This window comes from Balaenoptera physalus (genome assembly GCF_965194825.1).
Source record: "Balaenoptera physalus genome assembly, chromosome: 1".
NCBI lineage: Eukaryota > Metazoa > Chordata > Mammalia > Artiodactyla > Balaenopteridae > Balaenoptera > Balaenoptera physalus.
The window spans coordinates 42,042,478-42,064,571 of record NC_138882.1 but is presented as its reverse complement, the minus strand read 5'-3'; the positions used below and the strand labels follow the sequence as shown (position 1 = coordinate 42,064,571).

At 49.8% G+C, this 22,094-nt stretch overlaps 1 protein-coding gene across 2 annotated transcripts in view; it reads right to left on the bottom strand.

Annotated features, from left to right (window-relative positions):
* VASH2 (vasohibin 2) overlaps positions 1-13,497 on the bottom strand; it is a gene marked incomplete at its 5' end in the record, with an annotated part of 35,933 nt that extends 22,436 nt beyond the window's left edge. Inside the window, 4 exons of one of the 2 annotated variants that reach the window (XM_082471955.1) lie at positions 1,006-1,080; positions 1,595-1,651; positions 5,548-5,636; positions 13,222-13,497. In XM_082471955.1, coding sequence (XP_082328081.1) covers positions 1,006-1,080; positions 1,595-1,651; positions 5,548-5,636; positions 13,222-13,497 — 497 coding nt within the window. The remainder of the gene's footprint in view (positions 1-1,005; positions 1,081-1,594; positions 1,652-5,547; positions 5,637-13,221) is intronic. The other variant, XM_082471956.1, reaches the window with a different exon arrangement.
* Between the last annotated feature and the right edge of the window lie 8,597 nt (positions 13,498-22,094).

The following is a 22,094-nucleotide window of genomic DNA, read 5'->3' as shown; positions in this document are numbered from 1 at the left end:
CCTGGTTTTCCTTCTACCTCTCTGGCCTCCAAGTCCTGTAAATTCTCTCTCCTCGGGATCTCTTGAAACGGTCCCCTCAAATCCATTCCCATTGCCAAAACCATGGTTCAAGCATCACCGTTGCCCTCATGTAGCAGCTCCTAACTGGCCTTGCAGATGCAGCCCCACCTTCTCCGGTTGCCCTTCAATTGGCCCCAAGAACTACCTCTCTAAAGTGCACACCTCATCATGTCCTGTCTCTGCTCCAGAGATTTCGGCTGGGCTGCCCATTGGCTTTGGAAAAAGTTACCCTTCTCAGAATGGCATTCAAGGACCTACCTGTCCTAACCTGGGATCACCTCTCGAGCTCATGTCTTACTGTGTTCCCTTGGCCAGTTCACCCCAGCCGTCCACCCCAGGACTGGGAGTTTCTTTGCTATTCTACCAGATCATATTCTACTGCCACCACCACTAGTAAGTGCCATCACAGTTATTCTGGACCACATTCCCCCTCAGGCTGAGGATCCAGGAGTCTGGTGGAAAACGGAGCAGGAAGTGTGGAGAGACCAGACCCTTGTTTCAGCTTTTTGTCCCGTAGGGTCAGGACACTACGCCATTGGTGGTCTCTGCAATCCACTCACAGAACTTTCCCTGGAGATGGCTTTGGATAATCCCATTTTCCTTGGAGTGTCTTTACTGTTGCAATGCCAGATTAATGCAAAAAAATAATGATACACACTCTCTCCCTAGTCCCTTGAAGCTAGAATTCTCCTCGTGACTAATGCGTCTGGCCTGGGAGCTGGCCTTGATGCAGGCTTCAGCTCACAGGTTACACTGATGACGGTCCAAGCTCTGATTTGGTTCAACTCCAGATGGTGAAAGTTCAAGAGAAGCACCAGGAGGGCTTGACACTTTCCTCCAAGGAGACAACAGGCATCACCTCTGTGGATCTAGGATCCACAAACAGCCCCACAGTGAAGCCATCATCTATGGAGTAAATTTAAGCTTACATCACTTAAAGGATACATGCCCAGGATGACAGCTTCAAGGCATTTGATAGGCAAGGACTCCCGAGTCATTTCTTTCGCTGTTTCCATTAACCTGTAGGGTAGAGCACAGCAAAGGATCTCAGACTTATTTAATTACGCAGTCGGTCTGTGTGCCAATCCACCAGCATGCCCATCGCCACACTAGGCAGCATGCAGGAGTACAGAGAGAAAGGGCAGAACTTGCCTCACAGGAGGCTCGCAAAGCGCATCCGCACCTGGTGGAACTAAATTCCTAAATTCTCCACTCCTCTCTGCAAGACGTAGTTCCGAGAGATTAGTGCTTGTACTAACCACAGCACCCTCCCACTAACCCAGGACACGGGTGTTACAATGGAGCAAGTGAAAAAGGCCACATAAAACAAATTTCACAGGTCTGCCCCGCCCCTGAGTTAGTCTCCACCACTGAGCTTAGCTCAGCCCCACCTCCAACCTGGCCCGGGGCGCCCCTAACCCCTTACAGACCAGAATATTTGAGCGCTGGGATGAAGGAGAGAGAGAGGGAGAGAAAGATGGCGGCTCTCAGATAGGAGCATGGTCACCTGGCCCACAGATCATGCACCACTTACCCACTCAGCGGTCTCATTTTCCTAATTTCAAAGAACTGGGTCCCTGTATGATTGTATCTGTGTGAAGTATGTAAAGGGAAAGTGACAGAAAACTCCAAAGGTCCCAGTAATCCAGCAGAGGGATTTCTCAAAGGGATGAGGAAGTGGGGGCTTTCCAGAAGGTGGCCTGTAGCCAGAAGATCGCCCACAGTATCTTCCCTCCTCTCTGTCCTGCCCTAGAAATCTACTTTCTAACTTAGGCCCCAAAGCACCTTGGATCTATACAATAGCTATTTTCAATCTGCTCTGTATTTTGTTTAGTTGACTACATGTCTTAATTCACCTACTAGACTACAAGCCCTTTGAGAGTTGGGACCATTTATCATCTTTTGTGCCACCCATAAAGCCTGGCACAAGCCCAACATATTCCATTTAGCAAGTATTATTAAATAAATGAGGAATAAGTGAATGGATGGGTGGATGGAAGGAAGGATGGAATTGATAGAAGAGTGGATGTATGGATTAATGTACAGATAGAAAGGTAGGTTGATGGATGGGTGAAAGGAAGGATGGAAGGGTTATGGATGGAAGGTGGATAGGTGGTTGTAGGGTTTCTCAAGAGCGCAGACTCTGCAGCAGAGCTTACTGTGGAGATAGCACTTTCCTTTCATGCCTGGACTGATATTTGACATTACTAGATCGGAGAAGAAGACAGCATTATCCACAAACTGGGATTTAGCTGGTTGCCCACAAGGTCTCAGGGACTGGCAAGCCTGCACCAGCTCATTCTGAAGGAGACTGGAGATTCTCAGACACCAGGCTCTCTGAGACTGGATCTTGATTTTTTTCTGAGCCTGAAGAAAAGTTGTTTTACATGTTTCTCTTTCCTGCCTCAAACAAAATCCTATAGAAAAAGTGCATATTGGGAAGGTGCTAATGAAGCATGAACCTGTAGCCCAGGCAGGAAGTATGCGGTTCGATGTGTGCCCCTACAGTGGTATGAGCAGCTGCAGAAAGTTGCAATGATCACCTCAAGGCACTGCACACCCTCCCGACAAGGGTTGGGATTCCTCTCCAGGCAAAGATGTGCTTGGCCGCTAAGACACAAACATATGTAACGATCACCTGGAGAGTTTGTTATAAGCAGATTCTGGGCTCCATCCTTAAGAGATTCTGATTTCAGGCCATGGTCTTAGCCCCTGATGTCAGAGTCGCCCCACCTGGGACTGTCGAATTGGAAGTTCTAGGGTGAGGGCCAGGGGATGATTTTAACAAGCTCACCGTTTGGAAATTACCAGCATGAGCCGTAAGAATAACCAATAACAATACAGGCTTGCTCAGCTTTTAAAAAATACAATATACAAAACCCTAGAGATACGAGAGAAAAATGAAGGGCTACGTAGCCTCATTGTGAAATGATTTTTCACTTTACCAAAGATTTCATTCAAATAGTGAGATTCCTTGTATGTTTAAAGTAGCATGCAATTGGCAAAAGTTCTATTTATATGCCCAATTTTCCCCCTGTTCATACGTCTAGTTTATACATCTAGTGCATGGAGTGAGACAAACCTCTAATAAAATAATAAAAAACTACCTGACCATTCTTTCTCCGTTCCTTACAGTTATGGGCCCCTGAGAGTGAGCTGGGGAGGAGAGCCTCCTGTAAACGCTGCCTGGAGAGAGAGACTTCACCCTCTGCTCGCTACACAGCAGAGCTCGGGGGTGGTGACTTCTCTTTCCAGAACCCAGTGCAAGGTCAGCACTCCTGCTGGCCAACGCTGTGAGGCTGTCAGAAGGGAAGGCAGGATTTGTCCTTTCCCGTCCCCAGCTGAGGACATCTGTGGTCAGGGCTGGCCCCAATCGGTCCCCATACCCTAGCATCAGTCACTGCATCCAGGACAAAGCAGTAGGAAGGCCCAAGGAACTAAATAAAAGGCTGGTCAGGAGGTAGAACAAAGAGGCTACTCCAATGGCCAGATGACCTGGAGCCTGATCCCAGCAGCATGGTGGTGCTTTCCCTTCTCCAGCCCTCTCTGCAGTCAGTGAACCAGCTCAGTGACCATCACCATGGGTCAGTGAAGGGAAAAATGAAAAAGCAGATCCTTCAGGACTGAGAATGGGCTGCAGCCTTTACGGGAGAATGAGCCGATGATATGTAAAGCACATGCAAATTTGCCCCATCAGTGCATTCCCAGCGGCCAGGCTTGTCCTCTTTAATCTCCAGCCAGATGATCCTTGTGAAGACCATGTCCTAAATAGAAGGGGGGAGCCATGCTAATTTCTGTCACCTTCTGGAACGTTCTGTGAGGAGTCGATCACATCCAGGAAGGCTCAGCTTTTAGGGTCCAGGTCGACTCCGGCAGGAGTTTATGCTTCTGGGCCACATGGAACTCCCCACGTGGGGTCCCAGTTCAGCGATCAGCACCGACATCAGCCTTCCGTGGGCTAGAACTGTCCGCCTGACCCCTGGAGGCTGGTGTTATCTTCTCTAATATTGCTTCAGGATTCTATGAGGAAGATGCCATGGAGGGGAGTTCACAGTTTGTGAAGTGGGAACTGAGAGGCTAATCAAGTAATCTGCCCACCCAAACGAGAGGCAGTTCTCATCTGGTAGGACCCTTACCTTCAGGGAAAACACAAAAGTCCACAGGAAAGCTTCTTGCCTATAGCACAGAAAGGGGAGGCCTCTTCCCAGGCATGTGGGACATGTGTGCAGCGCCCCGTGAAATCCTTTCTGCTAAGTTCTATGCCTTTAGGGAGGAAGGACAGAGGTCAGCAGACCTCCTGAACAATGTGCTGGGGGCTAGGATGGCGGCAGCTGCCTCGGCAGGGGGTCCGATGCTGGCTTAGCTGAGATGCTCACTGACTCGCTTGGGCAAACGGCCTGTCCCACTCACATACACCTCTGTTGGCCCGGCTCCCGTCTGACTCCCATCCCTGATAAACCACCAGCCGTGGCGAGGGGACCATCTGACCCTGCCCCTTGGTTCTTACAACGTAGCTCATATGGGCGCTCAGAACAGACGTAATCCTGACTGCGAACACTGGAAGAGAAAAGGGGCCACAGGCTGGCTGGTCTGGACCCAGCCTGGACCCACAGGACTTCTCAGCTCTTCTTCAAACTCACATGAGGGGAGAGGGCCCCCAGCCCAGGGCCCCATTCACTCATGCAGAATGGACCACGGGCACCAGGCGCCAAAGGCAACGCCAGGTGGGCCTCTTGTAGATGATGAGCGGTCAGGATCAGGCCAAAAAGTGAAAGGAAAGAAAAGGAACAGAAGACTAGGAGGGGGGCTTCCCTGGAGGTCCAGTGGTTGAGAATCCGCCTTACAGTGCAGGGGACTCGGGTTCAAGCCCTGGTCTGGGAACTAAGATCCCACATGCCGCGGAGCAACTAAGCCTGCGTGCTGCAACTACTGAGCCCATGCGCCCTGGAGCCCATGCACCACAACTAGAGAGGGAAAACCTGCGCACCACAACAAAGAGCACATGCTGCAACAAAAGATCCCGCACGCCTCAACGAAGACCCCGTGTGCCGCAATTAAGACCCGACGCAGCCATAAATAAATAAACAGATACACTAAAAAAAAAAAAAAAAAAAAAAAGACTAGGAAGGAAGAGGGAGAAAGAAAGCTGGTACAGGAAGACAGATGGAGGGAGCCAAGGATAACCAAGGAGGAGGAGGTGGAGAAAGAGTAGATGGAAGGAAGAGAGGCGTGTGCTGCCCACCGCCGCTTCGCTGCCCTTTGCCGTCCCGGCCCACACCCTGCTTAAACGGAGAGGGTCTGATCACTGCGATGACGTCCTCCAGTGTCACTTCTTCTAGACTGTCACATCGAGGCATCCCTCCGTGCCCGGCCTCGCCAACCTCAGACAGCATTTGCTGACCAGATGGGGACAGAGCCGCCACCAGGCGTGCGATCATCACGCCTGTCCCCGGGCTGGGCCTGCTCAGACCCTGGTCGGAAGGATACTGTAGTGTCTTCATGTAGTTCTGGATTGCCTGGAGCCAGTCTGGGATCGTCATCGACAGCCTGTAGTTGGGAACCTGGGGTACTGAAGGCTGCAGGGAAGTAGAGAGAGATCATTTTATCAAGGAGATGCAGAGCTACTTCTGAGGGCAGATGGCCATACTGGCCTGGGCACCCGTTCAACTGGTGCCTCCTGGACAAGGTCTCCCAAGACCGGCCAGTCCTCTCTCTGCGTTCCCTTGGCACACACTCCGCCCTGGGTCGCAGCGGCTCTCTATGGCCCTTTGTGTGTTGCGGCATGAACACCGCCTGCCTCCCCATGGGAGCCTCAGCCCTTCTTGAGGCCAAGGACCATATCCTATAGTGTACCCCCCTCCCCAGGCCTGGTCCAGGAGGGTTCAGAGGTGCTCCATTAACCCTCACACTTCTACTGCACGACTACACTTTTGCTGCGTGTCTGGTGTCACCATTGTATGTGCCCACTCCAGGGCACCACTGAACACAAGATGTATGGCGCCCCGAAGGAATGCAACATGGTGCCACACATGCCATTTCTCTTCAACACCACCCCCTGCAATGCCCATCACATCCATTCCCTGAGTCCAGCCCCAAGTGCATTAGGAAAGACTCCCTTCTTGCCTCGAATCTTCCCAGGTAAGTGCAGCTCCTCTCACTCGTGAGCCATCTTACCCTCTGACCCCATCCGGCTGCCCAGTCTGCCTGGGCATCTCCTAGTCTGCCTCTTGGTCAACATTCACCAGCGGAGGGTATGACGTCCTAACCCCCGCTGGGAAGGGAAGGGAGCAACGGCGGGCCAGGACTGAAAAGGGGGACGTAAGTCCCTCTTCTCGGGAATTTAGAGCTGAGACACCACCCAGCTCTGAGCAACCCTGCCGACCAGGCCAAGAGCGAGAACAAGCAGGGGCTTCCAATCCAGTCACTCCTGGGAAGCAAGGCGGCAGTTTCTGCTTTATTTCTTCTCTATGTTACCCAGTCCCTTAACCTCAGCCTCTCCGATGGGTGGAGGGAGGGGCGCTGGTGACAGAGACACTCAGCCCATGTGGGTCTGTAGCTCCGGCAGGAAGGAGAGGAGGACTAAGCGGCTTAGGGAGGGGCACAAGGGGCCACAGGACAGATTAGTTCCACCCTCTAAGAAAACAGGGAAAGGAAGGCCCTGGGGATTTAGTACTTAGCTGATGGAAGGTGAAGCCACTGGTGAACAGACTTAGGGACAGCACGGGGCAGTCTGGCTGGGCACCAGCGCCAGACGCTGCCCACGGACGGTCCCCAGTTCTGTCCCCAGCTCTGCAAGCTCAGGCCCCACAGCCAAGCTGGAGGGCGAGGGGGTCCCCCGGGCCTGAAGCAGGAGGCTCTTCATACTTCTGCATCTTCCACTGCTTTTACTTAAAATAGAAGGGAACTAGTCACACATCCTATTTCACAGCCAAGGTGCAGAGTGTGTGTGTGTGTGTGTGCATGACTGCATGTGTGAAAGACAGAGAGAGAATGTGAGACTGTGTGCACACACTCACAGCTGTTCTGCAAACATTTTGTTTACAACATATCAACTCAAATCACATTCCTGTCTTGGAGAGTCATTTTTGGGAGCAAAACGTTCCCATCTGAACATCTGCTTATAGGGCCATTCCCACAACACCCCCGCCCAGCCCAGAGTCAAAATACGATGCGCGTCCTGGTGTTTCCGACCTAGCAAACGTGAGGACGCTTGTCCCTGCTTTTGGCAGTAACATCCACTGATCTACTCACACCTGGAATTCTGCATAAGAATGTGCCAGAGCTTTCACAGAGAAGTGAGGAAGCAGGGGAGACGAGAACAACCATTTCTTTCCACCTCCAGTGGTCCAAGCTCTAGGCCAGGTACAAGAGGGAGGTGGCAAACGACAGAGTTTATGAAGGCAGGAGCATACCTCTACCCAAGCAAGCATGGGACAACGCCCCGGAGAATCACCAGCCACCCGCGGGATCCCCAGAGGGATGTCCCTTGGCCAAAGCCCTGAGGAAGCCGGAGTGACCTGGCTCTGAGTCGGCTTTGGGGGCCAACCACCAAGTTATTTCAACTCCCCCAAGCCCAGCGGAGCCCACAAGAGCCAGATGATGGGGGGAGTCAGGCAGCAGCCGGTCCTCAGAATAGCAGCCCAGTGGCGCCCAAGGGCTTTTAAAAACAGCTGTCTGGTTACCTCAGCCCCAGCTAAGAGTGAGTGCAGGAGCTGCAGTCACGTTCCCCAGACCCCAGCTGGGGAGCCGGGCTGCGGTGGGAGAGAAGCCGAGACTGCTGAGGGGATGATGTCATCTGGCTACAGCCCACCCTGCCGTCTAGGACAGCTGGAGGGGGCTCAGGCTGGGGCTCAGGCTGGGGCAGCTCCCAAGCAGCACTTCGGTCTGCCAAGGCCCCACAGGATGATGGACCATAACCAGGCAGGCTCCTTGGGGTGTAATCATGAGTCCTTGCTTTGTCACCTACTGCTGTGGACCCTGGGCAAGCTGCACGGCCTCTCTAAGCCTCCGGTTCCTTCCTGATAAAATAGGAGAGGATATCACCTACTTCAAACCTTCTGAGCTGGTTGTGAGGATTATATGACCTAATATATAAAGCAGACAACTTGGGGCTTGGCACTCGGTGTTTTAAGTGTTAGCTGTGTTATCATTATTCATCAACAGTGTGCTTTCAGAGGTCTAGATGGGGGAGCCTGAATGGTCTCCACTTTTCAGTAACTGGAAAACAGAATCAGCAGGGCCTGAGCCCCCAGACACTCAACTCAGGAGCGTCACGAAGATGCCTTCTCAGCCTGATGCAAGAGGATGAAAACACCCACTTCCCCTGTGGACATGTGGTGACCATGAGTTAATATCCTTAATTCATGAAGAGTTCATACAAAGTGATAAGAAAACTCTCTAGGCCTCAATGAAAAGAAAATGGCCCCAGAAGGTGGAAGCAACCCAAGTGTCCATCAACAGATAAATGGATAAACAAAATGTAGCATATATGCAATGGAATATTATTCAGCCTTAAAAAGGAGGGACATTCTGACACATGCTATACATGCCAGAACGTTGAAGACCTTATGCTAAGTGAAATAATCCAGTCACAAAAGGACAAATATTGGACGATTTCTCTTATGTGAGATTCCTATAGTAGTCAAATTCATACAGACAGAAAGTAAAAGGGTGGTTGCCAGGGGCTGAGGGGAGGGAGAAATGGGAACTCAGTGTTTAATGGGTACAAAGTTTTAGTCAGGGAAGAAGAAAAATTTCTGGAGATGGAAGGTGGTGATGGTTGCACAACAATGTGAATATATTTAATTCACAGAACTGTACACTTCAAGTGGTTAAAATGGTAAATTATACATTACCACAATTTTTTAAATGGCCATGAAAAGACAATTCACAAAAGAAGAAATGCAAATAGTGAATAAATATTTTTTAAAAACGTTCCAGCACACTAACAATTTAAGAACTGCAAATTAAAGCCACTGCAAAATGTCATTTTTTGCCTCTCCAATTAGCAGAGATATTCTGAAATGTGGATACTCAGTGCTGGGGACGATGCTCTCATACGGCATGATGGGAAAATTAATTGGTACAAACTTTCATGAAAAGACCAGGGCACACTCCTTTTTTTTCTCCTCCTCCCTGACTGGGGTCCTGAGAGTCTCTCCTGTTATTTTCCTGCCCCCTTTCAGCTGAGACTCCAACCTAGAATTCCCCTGGCCCTGTCCCTCTAGATTCCCTCCTGCCGCCTGCATCCAGCCATCTCAAGCCACAGCCCAGCTGATGAAGGCAGAATCTAGAGGGCACAGATCAAAACCACCCTCTCCACACAGGCACTGTGCCTACAGTTAGGGGGTGGGGTCCCTGAGGGTAGGGAATAGGGGGAAGGAGGGGAGTGGACAGGAATATGGTTGTTCAAGAAGAAAAATGAAACAAACCACAGGCAAGCTTTTGTGGACAGGCTCTCTTTCACTCCATTCTTGCCAAATGCAATGCCCTGTCAGAAGAATGCAAGAAGGGATGTGGAAGGACACGGGTGTGTATCATCACCATGCATCACCACGTGGAAAGAAGGGAGAAGCCAGGAAAGGAGCCAGGGAGGCATCGAGAGCCCCAGGCACCAAAAGTCTTTAACAAGAAAGTACAAGGAGAAAGTGAAGCCTTTTGCCGTCCCTGCTCTGAAAATGTATTATATACACTGTGCAGGTGCCAGGCAGAAGAATTTTCTCTGGCAACCTTGGGCGGCGGTGGGGGGGAGCATGGAACATCACTCTTGGGCCAAGGATGGGCCCCAGGCCCCTGCATCAGGAGCAGCCAGGAATCTGTTGATGGTGACCTGGTCCAGCGGTCACAACCTTGGGCTGAGCAGGAAGGTAGGACGGATGGATGGTTTTGAACGCAGGACAGGGGAGAAAGTGCACTGCCTGTGTGAGCCAGCAGGGGGCAGGAGTGGAGCCCTGACCGCAGCAAAGTCTGGCCCCAAAGCCCTCACACTTCTTCACTGCCACAAAGCTGAGTCCTCTAAATGTGAATTATTTCCCAATTTGGGATCAGCGTGAGAATGAGGAACAAAAACGTGGTGTCTGCAAGAAACGGCTTGGTGTTTCCTGCTGAATCCATCTGGCTGTCTGCCCCAGGACAGTCGGGCTCCAGCCAGTCGAGAAGCAGGAGGTGTTGTTTCCTAGTCGGCCCAGCTGTTTTTTCTGGGCCAGCCATCCTCCCTGCCCCTCCCTTCCCAACCTCTACTATCCTCCAACTGACCCGTGCTGCTTTCTTGCACTATCCCTGAAAAGCCCTGGCTTTCACCTAGTCAATTGTTAACTTCAGACCCAGTAACCACCAGGGGAGAGGCCTGCAGTCACAAATTTAGGATTGCAGAACAGGTGACACCTGTCCCCCTTTCCCCAGTGGGGGCACCTGGATCTTTAGGCAGAAATTACCACGGCTGCTAACAAAATGTCCTGTGGTCAAAGAAAGTGTCATTCAGTCCTCCTCTTACGCCTTTGACACCTTCCCCTGGCCACTTCTTTTGCTTCTCAGTCCACAATTCAATTGCCAAAAAAAGGTTCACCTCCCTGAAACTCTCCAACCCTTCCACCACCACTCCACCACCACCCCCCTTCTGTACAAATTCCTCAGCAAGACACTGATCTGATTAAAGGAGAAAAGGACTTGGCCCCAGAGGAAAAAGTCTGCTGAGCTGAGTGCAGGAACAGCCCTCAAATCAGAGAGGAGTGGCTCCTGGAAACAGGAACTTTCAAAGCTGTTCCCATCCCAGGGCCTGCACAGGGGTCAGGGTTTGGGGAATGCCAGGACCAGGGAGAGACAGGATGCTGTGATGGGCATTGAGGATGGAGAACCAAGCATTATGATGCAGTGTAAGAGAGAGAAATGTGAAGCTCTTTATTTAGGTTCAAAAAGCCGATGCCCATGTTCAGCCTGGGGTTGCCCTGGCTTGGCAGTTCTCATGCGACCTTCCGGTTACTACGAAAGTACAATATGATATGGCCACTATATTCAAAAAAAAGAAAGAAAGAAAGCTCATTTTTTAAGAACGCAGAATTCAGCCACAATAACGGAAGTATCAAGTACAGGTCTCAGGAAGTAGTAATTTATGTTCTAAGCTGCTCAGACAACATTTAGAATATTGTGTTTCTTACTGTGCTCATGTTTTCGGGGACTGACTGATGACAAACTAGCAATTGTCTTAGAAAGAGGAGGAGGAAAGTGAGCTGATCTGAGAACTATGACACATAAGAAAAGGTGAAAGGAACTACCTGTGGACAAAGACGATTAAAGGAAGACACAGAATAATCCAGTGCACCTCTAGTGTCACACAGATGACTAGAAACCTGAAGACTAATGGGTCATAACACCATGGGATTTGAGAGTTGGAAGGAACTTTACATGGAATCTGATCTACTCACATTTTATAGGTCAAAAAACTAAGGCCGGAGATTTTAAGTGAGTGACCTAGGCCACAAAGCTAGAGTATAGCACAAACAGATCCAGAATTCAATCCCTTGATTTTTTCGCTCCAAGTCCTTTCCTTACTCCAAGAGAACCATCTCGTAACATTCGAGGGAGTTATGAGTAGCACAGGAACTCGACGTGTGCCGCCCTTTGGTTCTTGAGCACAAGAATCAGTGGTGACATGTGACCGAGAAGGGGAGGAGGAGGAGCTCTGTTCAGTGTCAGAGAAGAGTTTCCCAGTGACCAAATCTGGCCAGGCCTGGGAGCTACCCTGTGACGCGACAAGCCCCCCATTCCCAGGAGGCCTTCAGAAAGAGGAAGGGATTCTGCTGAGAGGTACAGGATTGGTCTCTACCAACACGGACATTGTCTGATTCCCACAGAGAAAGGGGGTCCCCACCCACAATGTTGGGAGAAAGATGAAGCCACAATCAGAAGCCGCAAGCAGGTGCTAAGGGTGCTAAATGAGAAAGGCTCACTTAAGGGAGGACAGACTACGAAGTCAGAACTGCACTCCGGTATCAGGGCTGTTCTCAGGCTCTGAGTCCTCAAGGAGGACTCAGCAAGGGTAGTTATAGCTGACACAAAAGCAGGCAAGATTCTCGCTGGGCATGATGAAGATCTCACTGACCAGCAGGATAATAAAACACCATAACCAACTACAGCAGGCAGCTTACAGGCTCTGTTACTTTTCCCAAGGGCACACACAGCTTTCTGGCCTGCAGGCTCAGATGCTCAGGTCACCAGATGCTCCAGGTTGGGGGCTCGACCAGATGGCCTTCCAGGTCTCAGGTCTGGCATTCCTAGACCTGTCCAGGAATCTTCTTGGCCATACCAGTGTCCCCAGGATAGATGGGAAACACTCTGCCATGCTACAACCCCCAGGCTCTGCAGCATTTCTCCTCCAGTTTGCATTTTCGTGCTTCATACAGCGACCACTGCACATCTTCCTCCATCTTACTAACATTATCTTTGGCCACCAAACCCAGTTGGCTCACTGGCTTCTCTCCAAGGTAGAAAGAGTTGCACTCCTGAGCCTCTTTCTCTATCCAGTGAGATTCATTCATCATGTGTACTGGAAAGTCCCTTTTAAGCCATAGTTAAAACTCTTTTTTCTCAGAGCCCAGATAAGCTGGGAAAAGAGAGAGCTGACTGCTTTGCAAGTTTCAGAGGTGAAAGTCACTGTCATAAAAAAAAAAAATTTGGCAAAAAGTCTAGGAATGATTCACGCTGAGAAGTCTGATTGGTTGATTGTAAAATCATTCATAGCCTAATAAATCATTTACCAGGAGGGGACTGAGGAGGACCAAGAAACTCCAAAGAGGATAAGCGGGGTGGGATCCCCAGGGGGCCTATGCATTCTTGGCATCACTGGTGCTACTTGGTGGCTACAGTCTTCGTTGAAGCAGGATGTACACGGAGCTAAGTAAATGATAGAATTTGGCTCCAGATTCAAAGAAACCTTGGCACAAGCCAACCACACAGTCCCAGGACAACAAGCCCCCTTTCTCTCCCTCCCCCATTTCTAAGACGTCCAAGGCAAACATCTCAATTAAGCAAAGGGGGTGGAGGCTGTTGGGAAAAATGAGGAGGGGAAGGGAGTTTGCAGCAGGACCAGGAAAATGGAAATTGCTACGTACAGGCAAAATGGTCCCATCACTGCCCACACCACCCCCTTCCTTCGGAGCCACTAACCTTTGCTAAGAAGGTGGCGTTCCTGATGGCGCCCACCATTTCTCCCCCTTTGGGGTGCACTTTGGCCACGTGCATCCACATGCGCTCCCAGGTGTGGCTGTCGATGGGGAAGCCGCTCTTGTTAACGTGAAACAGCACCCCGCCGTCTTTGTCCTCCTCCTCCGAGCCCCCGCTAGTAGCGAGGCTCACGGGCCGCGCGTGGCTGCTCCGGGACCGGGTGCCTTTGGCGCCTTTGGGGTGGGGGCAGCGGTGAGTGTCGGCCGCCGAGCCGGTCATGGTGGGGCAGGGGCGGGGAGGGCGGCAGGGGGCGTGTGAGCGCGGGCGCGGCGCGGGGATCAGCGCCCCGCGGAGGCGGCCTTCTCCATGCTTCTGGCTGCAACAGGACGCGCGAAGAGGGAGCGGCGCCTGGAACTCCGCTTACGGGCCGTGCCTGAAATCAGTGAGACCCAGCACATACCAAGGGTAAGTGGACACCCGGAGAAACCAAGGAGGGGGCCGTGGCCAAGACGTGGGGGGGGCTTCGAAGTGTCCCCACTTCCCTATCCGCGCCCCCCGCGCGCGGACAGGACGCCCACCCACCCACCAGGGAATTGCACACGAGCTTCCAGCCCTGCAATTACCTAGAAAGGCGACTTGAATTTTGCCACAAAGCTTCACACCCACCTCAACCGCGGGAGGGAAAGACAAGGAGCGTGAAGGCTGCGGAGTGGACGGGGTAGGGAGAAGAAAGACAGCTCGTGCAGCGGGATGGAACAGGAGGTCCCCGCAAGGCTCCACACGTCCCTTGGTCGCCAGATGTGGCCGAGCGCCGAGCCGAGCCAGAACGTGCCGGCACGTGAGCGCCCGGGGCTGCCGCGAGAGCCCAGCGACATCCTCGGCTTGCAAAAGCGGCCGCGTTTCTTACAAGAAGCCCTCCCGAGGCTGGGCGGACGAGGGGCGGCCCCGGCCCCCAGGCTCCTGTGGCAGTGGCTCCACCCGCCCCCTTCCCTGAGTTCCAGCGCCAGGCACCCCGGGGAAATGGCTGCAGGCGGGGCGCAGGAAGGGCGCAGCGCAGCTCCCGGACCCTACCTCTGGACGGTCGGCCTCATGGCTGCACGGCTTCTCCGGGCGGCGGGGGTGGCGGGAGCTGCTGGGGCTGCTGTGGCCGTCGCCTCATTCCATGTCCCATCCTCTAATGTTATTCTGTGACATATAACCGAGTCACCCGGGCAGCCGCCGATGTTCCGACTGCGTCCATTGGCCACCGCAACAAAGAGGGGCGGGTCCCGGGCGCGGGACTCTACAACCCGGAGCTCCGCGACGCTCTGATTGGCTCCCGGGGTTCCCGGGCGGGAGGGGTGAGGAGTAGGGGAAGCTGGGCCGCCGCGCGAAATCCGATCGCTGTCGTGTCCTGCGAGCGCCGTGGGGCTGGAGCGTTTATCCCTGGGACTTAAGACAGAGTTTCCCCAGGGGTCGTGGCACTGCGGGGGAAGCAACTATGGGAAGCAGAGGAGAATTAAAGCCACCCAAGAAGTGGCCCTGAGGTAGAGGAGGGCTTGTCATAGGACAGCATTCCCTGAAGAAGGCTGGGCACACAGTCACCTGCCGCTACCGGGCAGTGATGGATGGTTCAGGCAGGCATGTAAACATGACGGCACCATATTAAATCTTTTTTTTTTTTAATCCTACATTACAAATTCCCCAAAACTAACAAGGGGACACAGCCATATACCCTCTGACATTAGTCATGATTAATAAAGTCCCTTTAAACCCAAGCTGATATGCGACACTAAAACCGGGGATGTCAGCCAGGTCCCCACTGTTCTGTCACAGCTACTGAGTTCGGAGAGGGTGGAGAGATGCTTCAGAGCCACGGTGAAGTGGAGACCCTCCCACACTCTCCAGGGAAACACCTTTTCCTTAAAGGCATCTTCTTCTTCTTTTTCTTTTTATTTCTTAAAAGAAGAGCAAGGTGAGGAGGAGCCCCAGATTACTGACCTGAGGTCTGGCCCTAAGTCCAGGTTTATCACTTGGCAAAGCTGTGTGATCCAGGACAAGCCATTTGCCTGTTCTGGGCCTTAGCCTCTTTATGAAAAGAGGAGAGCAGACCCTTCACTCTCCAAGGCCTGTTCTGGCTCTAAGATTCTGTGATCCTCTGACTTCCTCTTTTATGGACACTTGGGAACCTGGCCATAATATGCTTTCCCTTTAAACTCCAGGCCAGCCTGCCAGCTTTGAGGGAAGTGAACCAGCTGTGACAGCAATGCTGAGTTAACCTCGAATTAAGAATGCAGTCATCAAAGACCACTGATGACAGATCTCTATCTGGATGCTTAACCCTGGAACTTCTCTTTCAGAGGAGGGCGTGGTGAGGGGCGGGTGCTGGAGGGTAGCTGAGAGCCAGGTGTTGGGTAAGGAGACCTGGATTCTGGACCAGTCCTGCACAGCTGCAGACAGAGCCCATGCCCAGGACTTTATAGATTCCATAAGGAGACAAACTTAGGTCTGGATAGACAGAGGAAATGGACCTAATAATAATATTCAGGAAATTATCTGAATAATTCAAGTGGAACAAGCACACTTGAAGAAAAAATTAGGGAATCGAAAGAGAATTATCCTCTCAATATATAATTGCCTCAGCTTTCATTTCCTGATTAGGAGAAAACATGCCTCAGAGAGTGAGCTGTTTTCTCATCTCGAACATTCTTCCTCCCTTCTTTTCTCACTCATCTCTCAAATCTGTCCCCTTCTCCTCGCTTCCCCAGGGGTTTCAAGTCCCAGGAGACTAGGATTTCAGGATGCAGATCTCTATGCAGAGGATGAGAATATGGCCTAACCACCCCTCAGGAGAAAACTGAGCTCTCAAAGCTCAAGTGATCAGACCAGTTGGTGAACATCGAAGAATGTCTGGCATGTGTCACTGTCCTTGGCATCGATTCCCAGTGTCCCGACTCAGCCCAAATCCAAACAACTACAATGTCCCTGTCAAACCAGGGCCTGGTTCCTGCTTTACCTGAATCAAAATCCTAGGGACCGGAGAGGCTTATCGGTTCATCTTCCCGCCCCAGGCACCTCAGGACTCCCTGACAGTTGAGGGAAACGCTTTTGTTTTTCATCTCCAGTATCCAACTATCTGTTCTCTTTTCCCCAGGAGATGGGGTGCAGTGGGGAGGCAAGTGAAATGGTCTATGAAGAGAGCTGTGAGATTTGGCTAATTCTCCAAAGAGGTGGTAAGAAGGTTTCTGAAGTGAGCTGCAGTGTCCCATTGAAAGGACTGGAAAGCAGAAGGACCCTTTTGTTCAGAATTCTTTTGCATTTGAGAATTGTGCTAATTGTGTGGGCCAGCCAACTCTGTTCTTCATTTCTTTGTGTATTTTGTGTTATGTGACACTCAAGTGAACACAGGCCAGACAGATTATGGGTTTTGGGGTTTTGCTGTTGTTGTTTTCTGCTTGTTTTTAATTTTTTTAATTGAACTACAGTTGATTTACAATGTTGTGTTAGTTTCAGGTGTACAGCAAAGTGATTCAGTTATATATATATACATATATATTCTTTTATGTATACAAATATATATGTATATTCTTTTTCAGATTCTTTTCCCTTATAGATCGTTACAAAATATTGAGTATAGGTCCTTGTTGGTTACCTATTTTATATATAGTGGTGTATATATGTTAATCCCAAACTCCTAATTTATCCCCCCACCCTTTCCCTTTGGTAACCATAGCTCAGATGGTTAGTAAGAATGACATAGCACACAGTGGGGCAGGGCCTACTTGCAACTTGAACAGGGACACGTGATGACTAGCTGCCCAACCTCTGAGGGCATGGTCACGTCCATTCAATGGCATAACAACTGGTATAGCAGAGACATGTAGTGGGAAGGTTTGGAACAAGAAAAACTGGGTTCAGATGGTATCTTATTATTCAAGTGCCAGTCGCTGGGGTCTCAAAGATAAATAAGACAAAATCCTAACCCGATGATCATATTTCTAGCTCTACCACCTGTTGGTGTTAATAGCCTATTGATGGATGTATCAGACACACCTTATGAGCCTAATCGCACCGGCTAGACCTTGCCTTTCTCCTGCCTCCGCAGCTCCCTGCACAGCCAACCAAATCTGTGTAGTTCAGCCACCTAGGACTGACAGTCACTTGCCCAGTCAGGTCCCTCTGGGCTGCTGCTGCACAGCCAAGCTGGCTGACCACATGTCCGGAGCCCGTGACTCTTCCAATACTTCTGGATCAGAAGAAATGCCACACTGCCAGGATGTGGCTTCTAAGCAGCCATCAGAGGGGAATCCGAGGGAATTAATTCCCTCTGGGGAACATTTTGACCAATGAGAAACAAGAGATGAGAGGGAGCTGGGCAAATAGACTCTCCTTCCTTCCTGCCTCCTGTGGACTGTTCCGAGTCATGATTTTCTAACACAGCCTGTCTGGAGATGTCCTGCATGGCTGAGCAGATATACCTCCTGAGTAACCTGCCGGGGCTCTTTGCGGGGGGTGGTGAAGCAGTTACCTGCGTGATAACACACCGTCTTGCACCGCTTCTCATCCTAGCCCACCTCATTCCCCTTTTCGCTCGCTCGCTCTTACTGCCTTCTCAGTCAGATTTAGTCTTTGCTTCAGATCCGTTTTTTACAGAAACAGAGCTAAGACAGTTGGTTCCACAAGTGGTTCAAGAAAGCAAGTCCTCAGGATGGATTCTGGGGTTGTATCTCCTAGCTGTCTGAAATCAATAGAGTCCTTTGCTGGTGATAAGAGAGATGGCAATAGCTTCGATATGCGATCGCACCCAAGCTTTCACTTGGTTAACTGGGGTGAACTGGGTGGAGAGCGAGACACTGGGAGAGCAAGCAGCTGTGGTAGTCAGTTTGGAAACAGTGCTAACGACAGGTACCAGAGACCTTGGAAACAGAAAATGACAGGCTCAGAGCAGTTAATTACCAACTCATGGAACGCTCTGAAAGCCAGAGAGCCGCTATGGCTTTAAGGGAAAGTCTTATTTCCTGAAACTGTGGGAGAGACTCATAAAATCAAGCCCAAGATCTGATCACAGGGTAGCAGAACTGCAAAAAAAAGACTAAATGCATGGCCTTGATAGGCATCCATGTCAAAGCAGAGCCCTGATAGGGAAAGACTGGAACCCTGAGAGCTGGGATGGGCATATCTCGGTGGATGAGCATCTTGACCCTTCAGATCCCCTGAATGTTCCTGCCCAAACCAGGTCCCATTCTCCATGGCTGCTTCTTCTCGAGACCTGGACCCACCGCTTACTGCCTCTGCCAAAACCCAGAGTCAAGTTGCAGCACAGCCCACACTGGCATGAAAAAGTCCTGTTCCAGGGAGAAAAAGCATACCTGCCAAAGATCTTGCGGGACTTGGCTAACATGTACTGGCAGGAACTGTAGAAATATGTGTGGGAGTGGATCTCGAAGATGTTATATTTGGGGGTGAAACAGGAAGCTCAATTGGGAGGATCCACTAATTTGGGGATACTCACACAGAACGCGAGATTTAATGTTTTCCCAAGGATGCTCGGAGTTTGTCCCGATAGTTTGCTGGGATGGCTCTTTGAAGCCTGGTCTCAACGATGGCCTATAGTAAGCAAAGTGGAGAAGCCAGACTTCCTTGTGTAGTGTCGAGGAAGGGGTCAGAAGACTCAGGAAGGAAGGAATATTAGAAGCATTTATCATACGTGGCTCAAGAACCCACCACCTGACTAGTTCCCTGGGCCAGCCCAGAGGACACTCCCTTCACTAAAGCAACAAAGAGTGTACTAGCAAGGAAGTTTTTTGAGCACCTGGTAGTGGCTATCCTTGTAGTCCAGGGTCGATGGGAGGGAGAAAGCGTCTGTGGAACTGAGCTCCATACTTTCAGTGGAGATGATAAAAGTCACAGAATTGCAAAGCACTTAATCATAAAGGACAAGGTGGAATGCTTACCACAATGGACAGCAAGGAGGAGGGAAGATCAGGGTGACTAGATCTGCAGGGACTCCTGGTGTTTGGATAATAAGTCATGGTGTTCCTTGGGGGAGGGTATTCATAGAATTTGTTGTCTAAATTGAGCCACTTTTAAGAGTGAAAAGGGTCCTAGTAATAATTACATGGGGAACATAGGTATACACCAGAACCATCCCAGTCAAACTGATACCCATGGTCACCCTACCAGGGGTGAGATAGGTGAGCAGCCAATTCGAGTGTTGCATGATTTGTATCATCAGACAGAGCAGAGAGCTGTGAGCAGGAGGCCAACTTCAGTCACCATAGTGAAAAATCATAGGGGCTTCCCTGGTGGCGCAGTGGTTGAGAGTCTGCCTGCCAATGTAGGGGACACGGGTTCGAGCCCTGGTCTGGGAAGATCCCACATGCCACGGAGCGACTGGGCCCGTGAGCCACAATTACTGAGCCTGTGTGTCTGGAGCCTGTGCTCCGCAACAAGAGAGGCCGCGATAGTGAGAGGCCCGTACACCGCGATGAAGAGTGGCCCCCGCTTGCCACAACTAGAGAAGGTCCTCGCACAGAAACGAAGACCCAACACAGCCATGAATAAAATAAATAAATAAATTAAAAAATTAAAAACAAACAAAGAAAAACATTGTTAAAAAAAAACATAGACCCTTCTTCATTTCCAAATCTAAACCAGATCTGGCCCAAAGCGATTGCTGTTGCTGAGGAGCCCAACTGGCCCACAGAAAAGACTGACGCTGAGCCCTCAGTATAGCAGCATTCCTCAGCAGAGCCATATAGCCACCTGGTGGCAGGTAAATTTATATTGGACCTTCCACCTTGGAAGCTGGCTTGAAGGGGCTCCCATTAGTCAAATCTGGGATGGTCAGAGCACAAAATAATTAACTACAATAATGAAATAGAAACCACTGGAAAAATAGGAATCAATGAGTCTATATTGATTATAAATAGATAAATAAATAAGTGGGGAAGAAGGGAAGACTTGCTTAGAGAAGAATATAAATGTGAAAGGAGTACTAGAGTTAGGAAATCATCATTCTGCAATCATCACAGTAAAGATTATTTCAGGCGAGAGTCATAAATGCATGCTAGGGGGACATTTTGATGAGGAGCAGCATATCTGCGTGGTCTTAGATGTCTTACTCCAGATTGCTCATAAGTTTCAAGAGAAAGAATGGTAATTATCCGGTGGAGTAATGACACAGCACCTTGACCAGGGGATCAAAGTTAATATCACCAGTTATGGGCAGATGGACATCATGGGTGTCCAGATGTGATATCCAGAGGACACAATATCCCCTTTACACTATTCTGGCTAGAATCCTTAACATGAATCTAGTCATGAAGAAACATCATACCAATCCAAAATAAGAAAAGTTCCATTCAAAAAACTATATTTTAAAAACTGTCAATGTAACAAAAGACAAAGAAAATCTGTGGAAATGTTCCAGATTAAGGAAGACTAAAAAAACATGATGATTGGGACTTCCCTGGTGGTCCAGTGGTTAAGTCTCCATGCTTCCACTGCAAGGGGCACGGATTTGATCCCTAGTCGGGGAATTAACATCCCGCATGCTGCACGGCCAAAAAAAAGAAAAAAGAAAAAAAAATGATGACTAAATGTGATATCTGACTATAAACTAGATCTTAACCTATAGGGGAAAAAATGGTGTAAATGATATTATTGGGTCAATTGACAAAATTGGCATCTAGATATTATTGGTCAATTGACAAAATTGGCAAAAATTCAATTAGGTAAAAGTATTGTGTCTATGTTAACTTTACGGAAGTTAATAACTGTACTATCGTGATGTGAGAGAATATCCTGATTCCTTTTCTTAGAAAATATACATTGAGGTATACAGGGCAAAGGGCCATTACATGTGTAACTTACTCTCAAGTTGTTCAGAAAAACACCCCACTGTGTGTGTGTGTGTGTATACAGAGAGAGAAAATGACAAAAGAAACAAGGTAAAATGTTAACGGTTGATAAATCTGGGTAAAGAGTATGTAGACATTTTTTGCACTATTCTTATTCTTGCCACTGTTCTATGAGTTTGAAGTTATTTCAAAGTAAAAGGTTAAAAAAGGGGGGAGACTGAATAATCCCTGAAAACATAATAACTGTCTATTATACTAGCCCTGTGAGGCAGGTATTATTATTTTCATTTTACAAAGGAAGTAACTGAGGTTTAATAGGTTAGGTAACTTGCATAATATGATACAATTAGGGAGTGTCAGAACTAGAAATTAAGGACTTCCCTGGTGGTCCAGTGGTAAAGAATCCGACTTCCAGTGCAGGGAACGCAGGTTCGATCCCTGGTCGGGGAACTAAGATCCCACATGCTGCTGGGCAACTGAGCCCACGCACCACAACTAGAGAGCCTGGGTGCCACAAACTACAGAGCCCACGCACTCTGGAGCCCGCGCCCTGGAGCCCACATGCCACAACTAGAGAGAGAAAACCCTCATGCCACAACTAGAGAGAAGCCCGCGTGCCACGACAAAAGATCCCGCAGGCACAACTAAGGCCCGATGCAGCCAAAATAAATAAATAAATAAAAGAACTAGATTCTCTTAATCCAACTCTTTTCTTTTTCTTCTTTTTTTAAATAGTAGGAGGAACATGGATGTAAATGCTCATCACAGATAAGTCCCAGGCGTCTTTATGATCAAAAAGTTTTACTGTCCTGATGCTTCAAACTTTTGCCTCCTAGGGAAGTCCCTTGAATTTCAGGTTCATTAAGTTTTCTAACCTATCCCCTGGAGAGGGGACGCCAGAGAAGGGGGAGCAGAGAGGAGAATTAGAAACAAAATCACTAAGACCAGGGGAGCCGCCAGGGAAAGAACCACACTGGAATGATCCACTGGCAGCAACGGGCCCTGGACAGTGGTCCTCCCTGCCAGGTTTAGAGT